The 16269-nt window shown below is 35.5% G+C and overlaps 1 protein-coding gene across 1 annotated transcript in view; it reads left to right on the top strand.

The window, feature by feature from the left end:
* Positions 1–2011: 2011 nt before the first annotated feature.
* The window catches only part of rlim (ring finger protein, LIM domain interacting), a 22386-nt gene continuing 8128 nt past the window's right edge, over positions 2012–16269 (top strand). The window contains exons 1-2 of the mRNA XM_067393373.1: positions 2012–2144; positions 2925–3119. Coding sequence (XP_067249474.1) covers positions 2951–3119 — 169 coding nt within the window. The 5' untranslated portion in view covers positions 2012–2144; positions 2925–2950. The remainder of the gene's footprint in view (positions 2145–2924; positions 3120–16269) is intronic.

Genomic DNA, 16269 nt, shown 5'->3' with positions numbered 1-16269 from the left:
ATGAAAAATATTTAATTGATGAGTTGTCAGCATAATATATAACAATACAATATATACGGTATGATTTTACCTCAAAACCCAACAATTTGACACAAAATGATAAATGCAAATCCATGTTTCTTTGCTGGAGTCAGACGTTTCTGTGAATTGCAGAGATCCATTTGCTTATTTTTTCTGTTGCTTTCTGCAGTTTTTAAATATATAACTCAGGTTTTGTGTCAAAACTATTTGTACAGTCAATCACAAAGCTCTTTACCGTTTTGCATGACTTTTGTGCTTTTTTCGCGACATTCACGCTGAAAAACAATTGCTGCAGCTCAGTCTTTGTGCCACTCAGTGGGCGTGACCGCAGTCCTAACGGTCGACGGTGACGTCACGTGCATACCCTATGTAGGGCGGGACTTGATTTGGTCTATGGCAGGGGTGTAAAATGTACAGCCCGCGGGATGATGTCCAATGATTGATTTGAACTATTAAAAGAGAGAGAGAGAGAGAGAGAGAGAGAAAGAGAGAGATGCACTAGTCCACTAGTCATAAATCCAAACTTTTTTTTAGTTTTATTTGGTCAAACTTTATTCTTTGTAATAATTTCCCAAATTTCATTTGTGTGGAAATATTAACGATGTTAACACAGGCACACGCTGAACACGGACATAAAGAGGAGAGCAGATGCGCCAGCAGAGAAAATACTGTACCATGCACAAGCTCACTGCTCACATTAAATTGGGGCTGATATGAATGTATCTCTGAAGGGAATTGTCTTCAGAAAAGTTTTGATGGTTTTTCCTCTTATCTCCGTATAAAGTAGTAGCCCATTTATAAACGCATCACTGCTTTGTGTGTAGCAGTGCCCATGCTGCTGTTCAAGTGCCACCTACTACCAGAGCGAGAATTTGCATTTTCATTCAGTCCGTCAGCTGATTTTGTTTTGTCCAGGTGTCCTATGTAGCATTAGTTCACAAAGTCATAAAGTCAGACCATGCTGTTTTTGCTGTTAATCTTGAAATTATACAATCATTTAAATTATAATGCTCATGTGCATAAAATCTTTGTTGGGATTGTGATAAAAATGCATTGTTTTGCCTCTGTAATATCAAGCAGCTACACATTTTTTTTGCACAAATAAATAACAAATAGATTTGCTTAAAAAAAATTAAAATAAATCTGCAACCAGTATCAGAATTGGCAAATTTGCTTCTAAAAAAATGGAATTGGCCATGAAAAATCTAAATAGGTGCATAACTAATAAAAAAATATATAAAAAAAAGCATTATTTTAAAAATATAAAAAATGTAAAAACATTTCTTTTTTTCAATGAGTTTGACACCCTGTTCTATGGGGAATGTTAGAACTCTTTTATTATTATTATTATTATTATTATTATTATTATTATTTTATTATTATTATTAAACAACATACAAGGGATACATGAAATGATTTTGAAACAAAATACAAAAAAAGATGTATAAACAAGCAAGGATTGTTAGAACTCATAAGGGGGAAATAAGCACTAAAATTAGCTTGAATTACTATAATGATTTCACTTGATCTTATACTGAACCTAAATAGCAAATCTGTCGAAAATATTAAAATTATTTTCCTTGTTGATTAACATGTTAACACTTTTGTTTCTTCCGGTGTATCTTTACAAGCTCTTGACATTTTGGACATACCTTGATAAATAAATGTCAGTGTTATTTGCTGTAATATTGACTACATTAAGAGTCCATAATGTTATAGCAGTATAACTATGGGTTTGATATATTTAATATTATTTCTGAGGCATATTCACTACTAAATAATAGTCGGATGGAGGCCACATAAGGTGATTGTACAGTGATACCACAGCTATGAGTTGTTTTTAGGCATGGCACAAAGACTATTTCCAATGTACCCTGTAAAAGTTTGTCACAAATAACCTACAACATAATGTTGACATAACGCGAGTTTATACTTCAGCGTTAAACAGGGACTTTTAAGTTGTATTACGTTTCCGCACAATTCCGCACACCGGAAGTAGATTCATGCTGAAGAGACACTCGACAAAATGAACTCCTGAATAGCTGTCAAAAATAACAGTTATAAACATCTACAAGGCAGACAAAGGAACTGTTACTAGATACGGCTTCGACGGGTTTATTAAGGTATTCTTCTATGTTTTTCCTTATTTCACCAGTCAGTTGTTCCGATCGTCGAAATGATGAAGGGCTCGCTGGCTGTTTTTATCTCAGCCGTGCTAACATTAGCTTTGCTTTAGCTTAGCATGAGCAAGAAAGCTATTTCTCCATAGTCCACGGGAGCTAACTTGAGCCCAGCTTGAGCTCATGCTTCAGCTAACATTAGCCTTCACCCGTTTCCTCGGTTCATGGTTGCTTGAGGTTTGTCGTCACACATTACGAAATATACCGTTGCTGTAATATTAGTGTTATTAGTCCTAGCAGCACCTTAATGAACTCCCTTATATTTGTAATGTATTCATTGTGCTAATTATATGTGCCATCGAGTATACACATAAACGTTGTTTGCCTTGAGAATCCAGAGCCTTAGCCTTTACCCTGTATAGCTCGCTGATGCCATTTTGTTTTCAGTCAGCTCATTATATCTGAACAGAGACCCGAGAGATCACCGTCTAACTCACGATATTACGCAGTATTTTAAGATGATTGTTCCAGACACCGAGTACGTTTATGTTTTTACCAGTTTCATTAGCTACAGGCAACATCAAAAAGACGCATAAAGGAACCGTTTGGCCGGTATTACCATATGATGGTGATTGTATCATAGTGAAGCCATGGTACTGGATGATAGCTATTTTCGTTTATTATATAAGTTACATGCTGCTCATGTTGGGTTGAATACAATGGTTCTTGCGTCAGTATATGTGTCTGTTGTGTGTGTTATGACTGATTGACACTGTGTTGTAGTTGGATCTGACATCTGGGTCGCAGTGATGGAGGGTCAGGATAATGCAGATCAGGGCAGCAGTGATCAGTCTGAAATACAGCGCCGAAGACAGCTGGACCGTCTGGACAGAGAAGAGGCCTTCTACCAGTTTGTCAACAATCTTAGTGAGGAAGACTACAGGCTCATGAGAGACAACAATCTGCTTGGCACACCTGGTAAATCCTTTGTTTTTGTTTTTTTACATGCTTCAAGACTACAACTAATGATAAAAGTGCTTCATTGAGGCATTTTGGTCATTGCATGTGTCATAACAGAGCAGGGTCTTTCCATGTCAACTCAACCAGAGGTTCTGGTTTAAGGTGTTTAATTTTGTTACATGGGTAAATATTTACAGAGTAATTCACTATTTTGTAGAAGGGGTCAAAATGGCAATTTTAGCTCAAGGTAATAAAGAAATCTCAGTTTGTTTTTAGATTCTGGTTCATAAACTTTTCTTTTGATATCTTAATTTTTAACCTCAGAAAATGTGTACAATTTATAGAGCTGGGACGATACACCTATCTCCCGATTCAATACTATCACAATATTTTGGTGCCGATACAATATCAGAGCTCCAGACTAACTTTTCCACTGGTTGCACTGGTGCTACCAATTTTCTTTGTTCGACACACCAGCACGATTTGGTCTTACCAATTTTTTTTTTTTTTTTTTTTTGCTACAACATGGGATTAATCAATGCATGCTGATGAATAGTTGTCTTAATCTGCATACCCTAGTTTTGCACTGATGTAAAAATACTGACAGTGACACGAGACCTCCCTGTATAGTTTACAGCATTAAACGGCAAATTTGCCATGTAGTTGATGCATACGATATCGAATGTAATTGAATTGCAAGCTTGAGAATCAAAATTGAATTGAATAGTTCAAGCAGAGTGGCTCCAAATCTCAGGTGAAAATGGACATATTTACCCCCCTTTACAAAACAGTGGATTACTCAGTAAATGTACATCCATGACATTTAATATTTTGGGTTTCATCACTATTTATGTTTGTCTTTCTTCATAAAAAATATGAACAAAATCAAACATTTAAGCTGGAGAAGTTTTTGAAATTTGGTTGATTTGACATGGACCCAGCAGTGTAAATTTATTTATTTCGGAGTACACTATTTAGTGTTTTAAATTGAACAGAATTTAAGCTTTCAGTAATATTATTAACGTGGTCTTTACACCTTAACATAAAGGATCTTTTTAATTGAGCACAGCTCAAATTGTAGTTCATGTTGGCTTTCAGTCAGTGTAAAGCAGCATGACTTAGCTTGCTGTAAGGTGGCGGCTTATAGCAAATATACAGACCACATGAGATGTTGGCGTAATTGCCACAGACTTGTATTGGATTCCAGTATTGGTTCCTTTCCTCTAAATATTTTTAAATGTTACTGAAGGATAAATCGCATCCTCTTTGCCTTGGCAACTAGGGGTGCTCCGATTGATTGGCTACCAATTACTATTGGCCGATAATCACTTTGGGAAGTTTGAACGGCGGACTCTAAAGGCCAATCTCATAAACCGATCTCATGTTGACGACGTGTAAAGACATCAACACATCACCACATCACGTCTGCACTATAAGCAAGCTGCACACTTGAAACGGGAATTGTCACTTGCACAGTTGAGGCAGTGTCGCATCGTCACTAAAGTTTATAATTTGCATTTCTTTTTAAGTCTTGCCAGTGTTTCAATCACTCAGCATCCGCATGCTCTCAGATGGAGCGCTCATGCACACTCAAAACTTACACACTAGGCATGTGACGTTATCAAATTTTAATGTTGCGATAATTGCTGAGGCTTTTATCACAGTATGCGGTATTATCACGATATTGTAGGTTGTAAACAGTGTTGTCATAGTATAACAGGTTTAAGAACTCCTTTTCTTATAACAAAAAGAACTCTGAATGTTTAAATAATATAATGCAGTACACGCACAAAAAAATAAAGTAAAATGTTTCAAACAGATTAAAGTGCAAAAGAATTATAAAGAACAACAGGCAACACTGCAATAAGGTTTAATTATTTAATGTTAGTTAATGCATGTTAGAGAGAGCAATAGCTAGATTTGTTACTGAAGATATTTTTTATTAATGTTAGTTAAATACAACTGATCATTGTTAGTTTTAGCCCAGGTCCATTAAATAATAGTTACAACTTTTGATTTTAGTAATGTTATTAAACTTTAACTATGAAATTAACATTAAATAAGATTAATAAATGCGTTATAAGTATTTTTCATTGTTAGTTTGGTAATAATGAATTAACATGTTAACTAATGAAGCCTTATGTTACTGAACAACAACAAATATTGTTAATCAGAACATTGTCAGTCATTATAGGGCATGTTGTAGTCCATATTAAAATATAAAAATGCTTAAGTTTAAAAATAAATAGCCTATTAAGAATTTGGTGCTGTAATTTTGCGAATAAAAAAAAACTGAATGGCTATTTGAAGCATTTTAAATACTGTTCAGTAGCGCAGCTCCTTTTGTTTATGGGGTTTCCGGGGTCACTGCTGCATTTCTGCTGTTCCATCAGCGCCCTCTTTCAGAGAGTGGACGTGCACTTTCATTAAAGGGGACCTATTATGCCCCCTTTTATAAGATGAAAAATATGTCTCTGAGTGTGTATGTGAAGTTTTAGCTCAAAATATGCCACAGATCATTTTTCATAGTATGTTAAAATTGCCACTTTTTGGGGTTGAGCAAAATATGCCGTTTAGGTGTGTGTCCTTTAAATGCAAATGAGTTGCTGCGCTCGGCCTAAGAGGGCAGAGTTTCAAGAGCTCATTCTCTGGTGTGAGGAGTCAGTCAGGATGCACTATAATCTCAGCGAATATATGCTGCATGGAGATAGAACGGGTATAGTTTAGTTTAATTACGGTTGTAACTTATATTGTCATCTTGTTTTTATCCACTTTATTAGTACAAGCCAGTTTACCGATGAGTTTTATAACGTTTATTGTACTTCACACAAAATATGAAGTGTCTGTTTTCACTCTAGAAAATCACTGTAAGAGCTTAATAAAACACAGTACAAGTGTGCATTAAAATATTATCCATAAACTCTCTTTCTCCCTTGCATTGTCATCAACATACGTAGCGAAGTACACAGAAACACTCATTACAACTAACAGTAAACAAATATATAAAAACCTTATGCCTTTTCAGGTGGTGCTTAATAAACTGGTAAACTTTATATCTGTAAATCAACTCCGATGAACTGTAATAAAGTGCTCTCACCTTCATTACTGCCGTATCCATTAACACTCTGGAGACTGTAAACTGGATCACGAACAGTTTACTGATCTATCCTTGAGTAACATATTTTTAGCACAACCTCTGTTTTGTATTGTCCCTTTGTATTGACGTTTGTTGACAAAGCAGTCCGGTGTGAAATGATTTGCACAGACATAAACAGATTTCGGTAGAGCTGAGGGAGCATTTTCTTATAGAACAAAATTAATCCACCTCGTCTTCAGCGGCTCAGATTTAGGGAGTAAATGGAGAGAGCTATGTGGATTAATCCATCCAGCTACAGAACACCTAAAACACTTTGGAGACATTCTCTTCAGTGCAGCAAAGGCGGACTGTACAACTGGCTGTGAACTCGCTCAGGGCAGCTCTGTTAAAACGGCAGTGTCTGTCAACATTCGTGTGGCTAATGTGACGTCACACTGCCAGGGATCTGGAAACGGCTTGTTCTGAGACACTGCTTATGATTTATGGGGATTAAAAAAAAAAAAAGGAGTAGTTGGTTATCATTACAGGGTGGTTGTGTACACACACTGCCAACACACATTTATGTCCAAACACCATGCAAAATTAATTTTGCATAATAGCTCCCCTTTAAGTGCGTCTCCTTCACTCGTTCCACCATGTGCTTCTCGTGTGTTGGACTTGTTTACATCTGCATACAGCGGTGTTGTGCATTTTATATGGTTGAATGGGAAAGTATTCTTAAGATTATATACAAAATTACCGTCTTGACGAGTATACATTTGGTTTTGTTTTGAGTGAACGGTTGAGAAAGTTGTGTAACAGTAGCCTGTATTGGATCCGTGCAACTCTTAAAGTGAAAGCAGCCTAATAATCCGGCTGCTCTTTGATTTTGATTTTTTTTTTCTTTGTATTTTGTTTAATTTACATTAAAGGTGCCCTAGATTTGTAAAATCGAATTCACCTTGGCATAGTTGAATAATTAGGGTTCTGTACGTGAAAATGACATACAGTGAGAATCTCAATATAAAACTGACTGTGACACAACTTTTGCATATACCAGCCCGTGTTCTAAGCATTAGATAAGCCAGTATTAACATCTGGAGCTGCACAGCCAAATCATCAGAAGTTATGCAGGTATTGTGAAGCAAGCAAGGATAATAGCGAAAATGGCAGATGGATCGATAATAACTGTTCATGATTCATGATATATTTAGTGATATTTGTAAATTGTCTTTCTAAATGTTTCGTTAGCATGTTGCTAATGTACTATTAAATGTGGTTAAAGTTACCATTGTTTCTTACTGTATTCACGGAGATCAGCAAATTTTGATATTCATTTTTAACCTGAAAACGCTTGCAGTCTGTATAATTCATAAACGCATCTTCATTCTTTATAAATCTCTCCAACAGTGTAGCATTAGCCCCGTTAGCCACGCAGCATTATCAAACTAATTCAGGATCAAATGTAAACATTGACAAAATACATACTTACTTGATCTGGGGCCGTATTCACAAAACATTTTATCTTGCCACTAAGAGTTCTCCTAAATAGCAGTAAAAGTTCTTAGCTAAGAGTTTTCTCTTAAAACATATTCACAAAGCTGCTGAGACAAACTTTTACTAAGGACTAGAGAAAAGTCTTAAGCTAAGAGTAAGGGTGGGGTTGACCTCTTTGCTATGGATGATGTCAACACACTTACTAACTATGCCCACAGTGATTGGCTTATGGGGGATAAGTCTCTGTCAGCAATTTAATCATGGGGATATTGTAGAACAAGATATCATGTTTCCATATTCAAATAAAGGTTTTAAAATACAAATGTTGCCATATTGAAATAAAGATTTTAAAATGTAGGCTAAGTGTCACAAATTAAACTAGTATATGTTCAGATAATTGTCCGCCTCTTGCATGTCTGCGTCTCGTGAGATCGCAGAATTCAAGTGACAAATGATGCTATATACACAGACGAGAGCTGACTAGCCTTACCTCGACAGTTTTCTGCATCCCTCCGCCAACTCACTCCTCACTCTCAGTTGGGATATGGGGCGAACTCTGGGTTTGGGCTAAATCAATTTCAAGCTTGGAGTTTGGGCGAAATAAATTCCAAACAAATTCCAACATCGGAGACCTCGATCCACTTGGACCACACGCCAAATATGCTTATAAATAAATAAATAAATAAATACTCTATTCAATCATTTGTAAGTGTGAACCCGTGAAAACAACTACCACAGGTAATAGTACATTATTTATATATTTATTTATTGAAGATTTATTTTAGGCATTTTATTGTATTCCATAAATCAAAATATGTATTGCATTTCTGAAAAAAAAAAAAAAAAAAAAAAAAGTGCAGCACCCAGCTTTATCGCTATTGCCTCAATAGTCCTCTTGACTACTCCTAACGTTTCACAGGTTTAGGAGCTAGTTTTAGTGCTAAAATACTTTGTGAAATGCTCTTAAGAGAAAAAATTTAGTGAGTCAGTTAGGAGCTACTTTTAGCCTTAAGATGTTTTGTGAATACGGCCCCTGATATGCTGCATCACAAACACTTTGTAAAGATCCATTTTGAGAGTTAAGGCCTGTACACACCAGGACGAATATCGTGCGTGATTATCGCCAACGTTTAATGCCTCATTACTAAACAATGGGAGCAAATGTGAGTGTGCACCCCAACATGAAAAGCGCCATCTTTTCAAAAACGCCTCAGGTTCGTTCGTTTTTTTTTTTTTTTGGTTTGACATGCCGCGTTAAAAACTGGCAGACCAATGAGAGTGACTCTTTTTGTTCATGTGCCTGGAGCTGCTGAAGTTACAGTAAAACACGACTTGGTGGCGCTCAAGCACAAAACGGTCTTGCTGAGCACATTGATACCAAGACAACGAAGAGAAATTAAGTAGACGAGGAAGAACCCTACAAACTATCCCTGCCTCTCAAACAGCTCCCTAGCTTCCTAGGTCGTGTATCAGTGTACTGTGTAAATGAATGTGGCCCTGATCAGTGCCCTGACTACTGAACTAGGGAGCTGATTGAGATGCTATGCTTCTTGGCCGCACCAATAGATGTGTATTATTTTTGTATTTTTACTGTTTATTTTTTTCTTTTACATTCAAGAAATATAGAATGTCTATTTCATAAATATGTTTATTTGCACTACCGTTCACTTGCACTACTGTCATTGTGACTTATTTGCACTGCCGTTTCTGACTACCATCTCTCATATAATATATATATATATATATATATAAATAAAATCTGCATTTTTATCTTCTTTAACTTTTTATTAATATCATAAATGTTTATTTGCACTACCGTTAAGCACAAGCTCCACATACTGTCAGGGAGTGAATTTGCATGTTCACTCTGCGCATCGCCAGTGAAAATCGCTTGGGTATGAACACAAAAAATTGATAAACGCGTGCGATATTCGTCCCGGTGTGTACAGGCCTTTATGTTAGCTGTGTGAACTTACTCTATTGTTTATGCAATGTATAAATGGGAGTCGTGAGCTTGGGGGTGGGGAGCACGAGCATTTAAAGGTGAATCGGTGCATTTTTAATCACACTCCAAAACAGGCAGTTAAAACATGGTATAATAAAAAATATATGGGGTATTTTGAGATAAAACTTAAGACACATTCTGGGGACACCTTGTTCTCATATTACACATTGTGAAATAGTGTTCACCTTTTATGACACTCACTGCTCTTGAATGACTGACTTTTGTAACCTCAATTATAGAGATTTATCATTACAATTAAGATCAGGGCTCAACACTAAGGATTTTTTCTACTGGCCTGGTTAGGCCAGTGGTTCAAATTTTTACTTGCTGTGCCAACATTTTCACTGGTCCCATAATAAAATATAAAATAGAAATGAAGTAAAAGAAAAGGAAATGGGCCTATAAAGTATGCCTAATTATTGTTTTTGTTGTTTTTGTTACATGTAACCTTAATAAATATGGTTATGACACCAAAAGCTACTAAATTAACTCACTTAAGTTTTAAATATTGTTAGACAAGTAAACAGTAAGTAATAAAATAGGAACAAATAATCAAATTACAAGTAACGGTAGATTTTCAGGTACAGAAATTGTAATCTAATGTAAAACTATATATCTATAGACTAAATTATAAAAAAAGTTTATCAGTCAAGAGCAGTTACAGATGCATAAATAATGTTTTGAAAGGTTGAAAATATAAAACATTAAATACTGTTATTTGAAATTATTTATAAAATGAAAAGATACTTTAAATGTGAAATTAAACCCACCAGAAGGTGGCAGCAAGTCCCTGTTAATGAGCGAGTCATTGAGATTTAACCAATTCATTCAAACATCTGATTCATTTAGGAAGTGTTGCTCAGAGACACAAAACAATTCTGTGGACTTCAGTTCAGAGTTTGAAATCAGGCTTGTGCTGTGTGTAAGCTCATCAAATTCAAAATAAATTTATGGACGTACTGGATATTATTCGGCACCATGATGAACATTGCAGTGCCGGGTTTGCCTATGCTGCCCGTCACATTCTTTGCACCATCTGGAGTTTAGCAATTTGGAGAAGAGTAAACTTCATAATAATGTCATTGATTAAGTTGTGTGAATGACACACAGCAACCGTGTACATCCGAGTGGCAATAATGCAATTAAGGTATTTACATGCCCATTTATTACGATTAAAATTGCCGTACACCACCTAGTTTAATGCGATTATGGTTATTACGGTCATGAATTTAATTGCATTCATTTGATTGAAGTGTTGTTTACATGAGGTAAAGTTTAATCGCAATATTGCCAAAATCCCATTATAATCACATTATGAGGGTGCATGTAAACGCACTCAATGTCTGTAAAAATCCTAATTTGCAGCATCCCTATAAATAATTCTACATGATGAAAAGAAGGCTTCAAAAAGATCAGTATCGGTGATCGCATCGGCAGATACTGCTTCCTGTGATTGTCTCAAAATCCTGATCGGAGCACCCTTATTGGCAACGCATTTCATTTTACTGAGTAACGATATGGTGTCCCTGCATCCAGTTTTATATTTGTAGTCTCATGAGACTTGCAGAATTCAGTGGTAGCACTTCATAGATGAATTATTGACCCTCTAAGGGTCATTTACACCTATTTAATAACATTTAACATGGTCAGACAAAACATTTCATTCACAAATCAAGGTTTGAGCAATAAAAATAATTATTTCACTCTCTTTCTGCTGTGAAAGCTCAAAGTGGATACCACAGAATTTCTGCACTGGTCTTTACCCCTTCAAAATGACAAAAAGAACCATAAATTAGTCCACACTAGGGCTGGGTGATACAGCTATTATAATTTATATTTCAGTGTTTTCCAAATTTTTCAGGTGTTATTTGAAGTATATATCGATGTTTTTGCATTTGCTCTTGATAAAAAAAAATCGGGATTGAGCAGCTGTTAAAAAGTACTTGTATAATTTTTACTCCATGATCAGCTATATTTATTTATTTTTAATCATACAATAAGTGTAATCTTCTAACAAAAAGTTATTTTTAAGAACAAAGAAACCAACTTTCATGTTTTTTAGCAGTGAAACGACACACTACAGCCAGTAAAACATTGAAATTAATATCAGTAAATAATATGTGACCTATTAAATAATATAGAAATTAAAAAGAAAATAATATAAGAAATAGTAATACAAGTAATATAAGAAAGTTAAACATTTAAAAAAACATTTGTTTATATTTCCCCTCTAAGATGCGTCATATAGCCAACCGCTCTGCGCTTTTTGTGAGGGCTGTGGGACACCACCTGGCAAGAGATCTATTTAATACCTTCATGTTTTCTCCTGATGTTACAAGCAACTGACACTTGTTGTAAAAGGTCTGAAGAACAAGTTTTACCTTTCGCAGGGGCAAGACATTTAGGCTATGTTTGATATTGTGCTGCACAAGAAACCGAAACTAAAATCACCGGCGTGTGTGAAATGTGCTATACAAATGAACTTGACTTGCCCTACCAAATCTGATAACAAACACAAACTTTGTTAAATAGAATTTGATGTGCAAGCAAAAAGGTATCTGTACTATCACATTTTTCTACTTTACCACAGTAAAGAATGTGAATATAATAGGCTTAATTAAAAGTGAACCAAAGGAAGAAATGTTTATAATCCCCTGTGAAAATGGGACATGAGTGAAGATTTGGGAAAAGAAACAAGAGATTGCATGTCCAGTGGAATAATTAATGGAATACTGTTAATTTCGGTGATAATTGGGTGATCAGATCGCAAAACAGAATACAAAGCCAACAAAGCTTAAAGGTGCCCTAGAACTTTTTTAAAAAGATGTTATATAAGTCTAAGGTGTCCCCTGAATGTGTCTGTGAAGTTTCAGCTCAAAATACCCCATAGATTGTTTTTAATTAATTTTTTTAACTGCCTATTTTAAGGCATATTTAGAAACGAGCTGATTTCAGGCTGCGGCCCCTTTAAATCGCGCGGTCTCCGCCCCCTCCCGAGCTCTCGACTCTATCACAGCATAAACAAAGTTCAAACAGCTAATATAACCCTCAAAATGGATCTTTACAAAGTGTTCGTCATGCATACTGAATGCATGCGTCGGATTGTGTGAGTATTGTATTTATCTGGGTGTTTATATTTGATATTGAATGAATTTGAGACTATGCTCTGTGGCTAACTGGCTAACACTTCACTGTTGGAGAGATTTATAAAGAATGAAGTTGTGTTTATGAATTATACAGACTGCAAGTGTTTAATAATGAAAATAACGACGACTCTTGTCTCCGTGAATACAGTAAGAAACGATGGTAACTTTAACCACATTGAACAGTACATTAGCAACATGCTAACGAAAATTTAGAAAGACAGTTTACAAATATCACTAAAAATATCATGTTTCAAGCAGTTATATGGGGCCAAGTGCAATGTGCATTGCACTGTGAACTAACATTTACAAACAATGAACTGTTGTGTATTAACTAATGTTAAAGTTCCCCTGTAGTCAATGATTGTATCCCTTAAAACTCATCTTTGATCATCAAAATGACATATTTAAACATTTTCCTGTGGGGGAAAAAAAAAAAAAAAAATTCTTCATGCCTTAAAATATCTTGAATGTAACTCTATACCCTTTTCTCATTTAGTATACAGGGGTCTATGAATATGCTAATTAGCCCTGCCTCCACTCGCTCTCACAAGCTTACTGAGGTAAACGCTGCACAATGGTGTCGTCAGTGGTCAAAGTCATATAGTTCATAATATTCATCATACACCCGCTATATTGCTAAATACCGATTTATTTTCATATCAACAGAAAAAATATACCAGGATAACCTGGCTTCTTGAGACTCCTCTGCTTCAGAATGTTCATAGTTAATGATATGCTAAAGCCTGTCAGCACGTTGACGTGATTGGTTACAAGGTAGTTTGTGATGTCACAAACACCAGCGATTTCTAACTGCGTTTTTAAAACTTTCTTTAGATCACTGCAGTTTTAAATAGAAAAATAATCAGCAATGACTTACGAATTTGCACATGGTTTGTCTTAAAGCATATTAAAAACGCTGAATAGATATATAAACAACATTTAAAAGCTTGATTTTCTCCACAGGATTTACTACGATCAAGCCACTCAGGCTTGTAATTGCTTCTTATTACAAGTTTGGAATTATGTTTTGTGGGGTTTGTTTCCCAAATAAATGCAAGTCAATCTCAGCCCTTGCAGAGATGGATCAGCATTTACTGCGATTGAGCCACTCTAAACTTTTAACATTAAACGTGCTGCGCGTATATTCAATTAAAAATTGCAGCCTTCTGAACTATGTAATGATCTAGATCGCGATTTCGATTTTATTTTGGTTAATTGTGCAGCCCTACTATAACTAGTAGATTGGTTTGTGTTTGCTCCCATTTGAACTACAGATGTTACACCACATTAAGAGCATCTAAACAACATTTATTGTTTAAATGCTGAAATTTTGGTGCATCACTTTACACAGCATAACATATTTCAATGTTTTGAACTGAATGCAAGCCTCAATAAATTTGAGAGCTACACTATATGGGCAAAAGCTTGCATGCATCTGCTCGGCCATGGAAACCCATTCCATGAAGCTCCCACTGCAGTTTTTGTGCTGATATTAATGCCAGTGGAAGTTTGAAACTCTTCAGCTATGGTATCAGCAGAGTGTTGCCGACTTTTCTTAACGTTTACGAACCATGCTCCTCAGCACTTGGTGACCCTGCTTTGTGACACTACATGGTTGCTGCTGTTCCTAAACATTTCCTCTTTCCCATAATACCTCTTACTTACAGTTGACCATGGAATATCTAGCCAGGATGAAATTTCACGAATGGCAAAGGTGGCATCCTATCACAATACCATGCTTAAATTCACCGTGCTCTTTAGAACAACCCTTTTTTTTCCCCACAAATGTTTGTAAATGCAGACTGCTTGGTTAGGAGCTTGAAGTTATACCCTTGTAAATGGGTCTAATTAAAAAAAACTGATTTCAGTAATTAAGAGGTGTGTCCCTATACTTTTGTCCATATAGTGTACATCTATGTACTTTTTTTAAAGCACCAGAACACATTCAGCTGTCTTGTTGTTTTGATTCGGAAATTACATCGAGACCACAGGGTCTTTCGATTCCCTTCTTAGGTCTTTTTGTAAGCAGCCATATTCCCATTTAGCTTTGCATTTTACTTTAATGGTTTGCCTGTTGTTTCCGTGCAAGTAAACAAACAAAACACAAATGTATGAAGCCACCCAATCATTTTATGTCCCAGGACAGTGAAAAGGAATGTTATTTTGGAGCATCCGTGCACTCTGCCAGGAGATGGCAATGAATGGACATTTCTTGTCCTGGTAAGTCCGGTGGTGTTCAGTACTGTCCTGTTCTGCTGCTGTTTAATGAGTCTTTCTGGACAGCTACTGCATAAAGACTAGATAATTGATTTAGTTTAGAAACTTATGTTTGATTTAATATTCTGCATCTAACTTCGTCGTAAGACATGATACTATTGGAAAGTATTTTTGAGGTATTGCATCACAAAAACCATACCATTTGAAATGTATGTCTTGTAAACTGTTGCACATTTTGCCCCCCTATACACCTGACATTAATGTGCTTTGTAAGATTGGATCATGATCAGATCTTGCTTAACCGCATTAAATGTCAGGTGTAAACATGCACAGTTATAAATGGATTGTGATTGGATCACTGAAACCACATTCGGAGGTGGCCTGGGTCTGATCTCAACCACTATATATTTATTTATAAATATATTTATTTTTATTTGTTAGGGCTGTTGTTTTAACGTGTTTAGATTAATTAATAACAGTAAAAAATAATGTGTTAAGACCGCCCCAGACCTGCTGACATTTCATACAGTTGTCTGATGACAAATATGATGCAGGGCAACAACTGCATGATGTAGCCTATAGAATGCAGTTAGAATGTACCTAAAATTCAATATATTGGGGCAAAAATGCCTGTGTATGAGCTTTTGACTCATAGTTTGACTCACATCATATAATATAGTTAAGCTATATCACATGAGCAACAAGTGCAATATCACACGAGTAATGAGCGCAATATCACTCAAGTGCTGCACGAGTCTGAATGCGTTAATGATTTTATACAACAGTTCAATAAATCAGAAGTTAATATTTTTTTTACACACAATATTGTCTGTTAAACTCAATTTTGCCAATGTAAATATGAAGATAAAGCAGAACTTTTCATCTCCTAGCAACACAGTGTTTCATTTCTGAATCCACTTTTGAACGAGTGAACCAATGATTCAATGGACCATTCATAAAGAGAACAATTTACTTCACTCCTGAATAAATTAGTCGTTTTAACGAATCGAATGAATGAATCAACCAATCAATCAATGACTTAATCATAAAGATATTTTTCCATATTATTAAAAAACAAAAAAAAGACAAAAAAACATTAAAGATATAGTTAATCCAAAAATAAAAATTCAGTAATCATTTACTCAACTTCATGGTCCAAAAATGTATGTGTAATAAATTCTATGCTGAATTAAAATGGTGAAGACTATGCAGAGTTTTATCTTACCT

The sequence above is a fragment of the Chanodichthys erythropterus genome, chromosome 1 (genome assembly GCF_024489055.1).
Source record: "Chanodichthys erythropterus isolate Z2021 chromosome 1, ASM2448905v1, whole genome shotgun sequence".
NCBI lineage: Eukaryota > Metazoa > Chordata > Actinopteri > Cypriniformes > Xenocyprididae > Chanodichthys > Chanodichthys erythropterus.
Note: the sequence above shows the minus strand (reverse complement) of the source record. Positions and strands in the feature narration are given on the sequence as shown.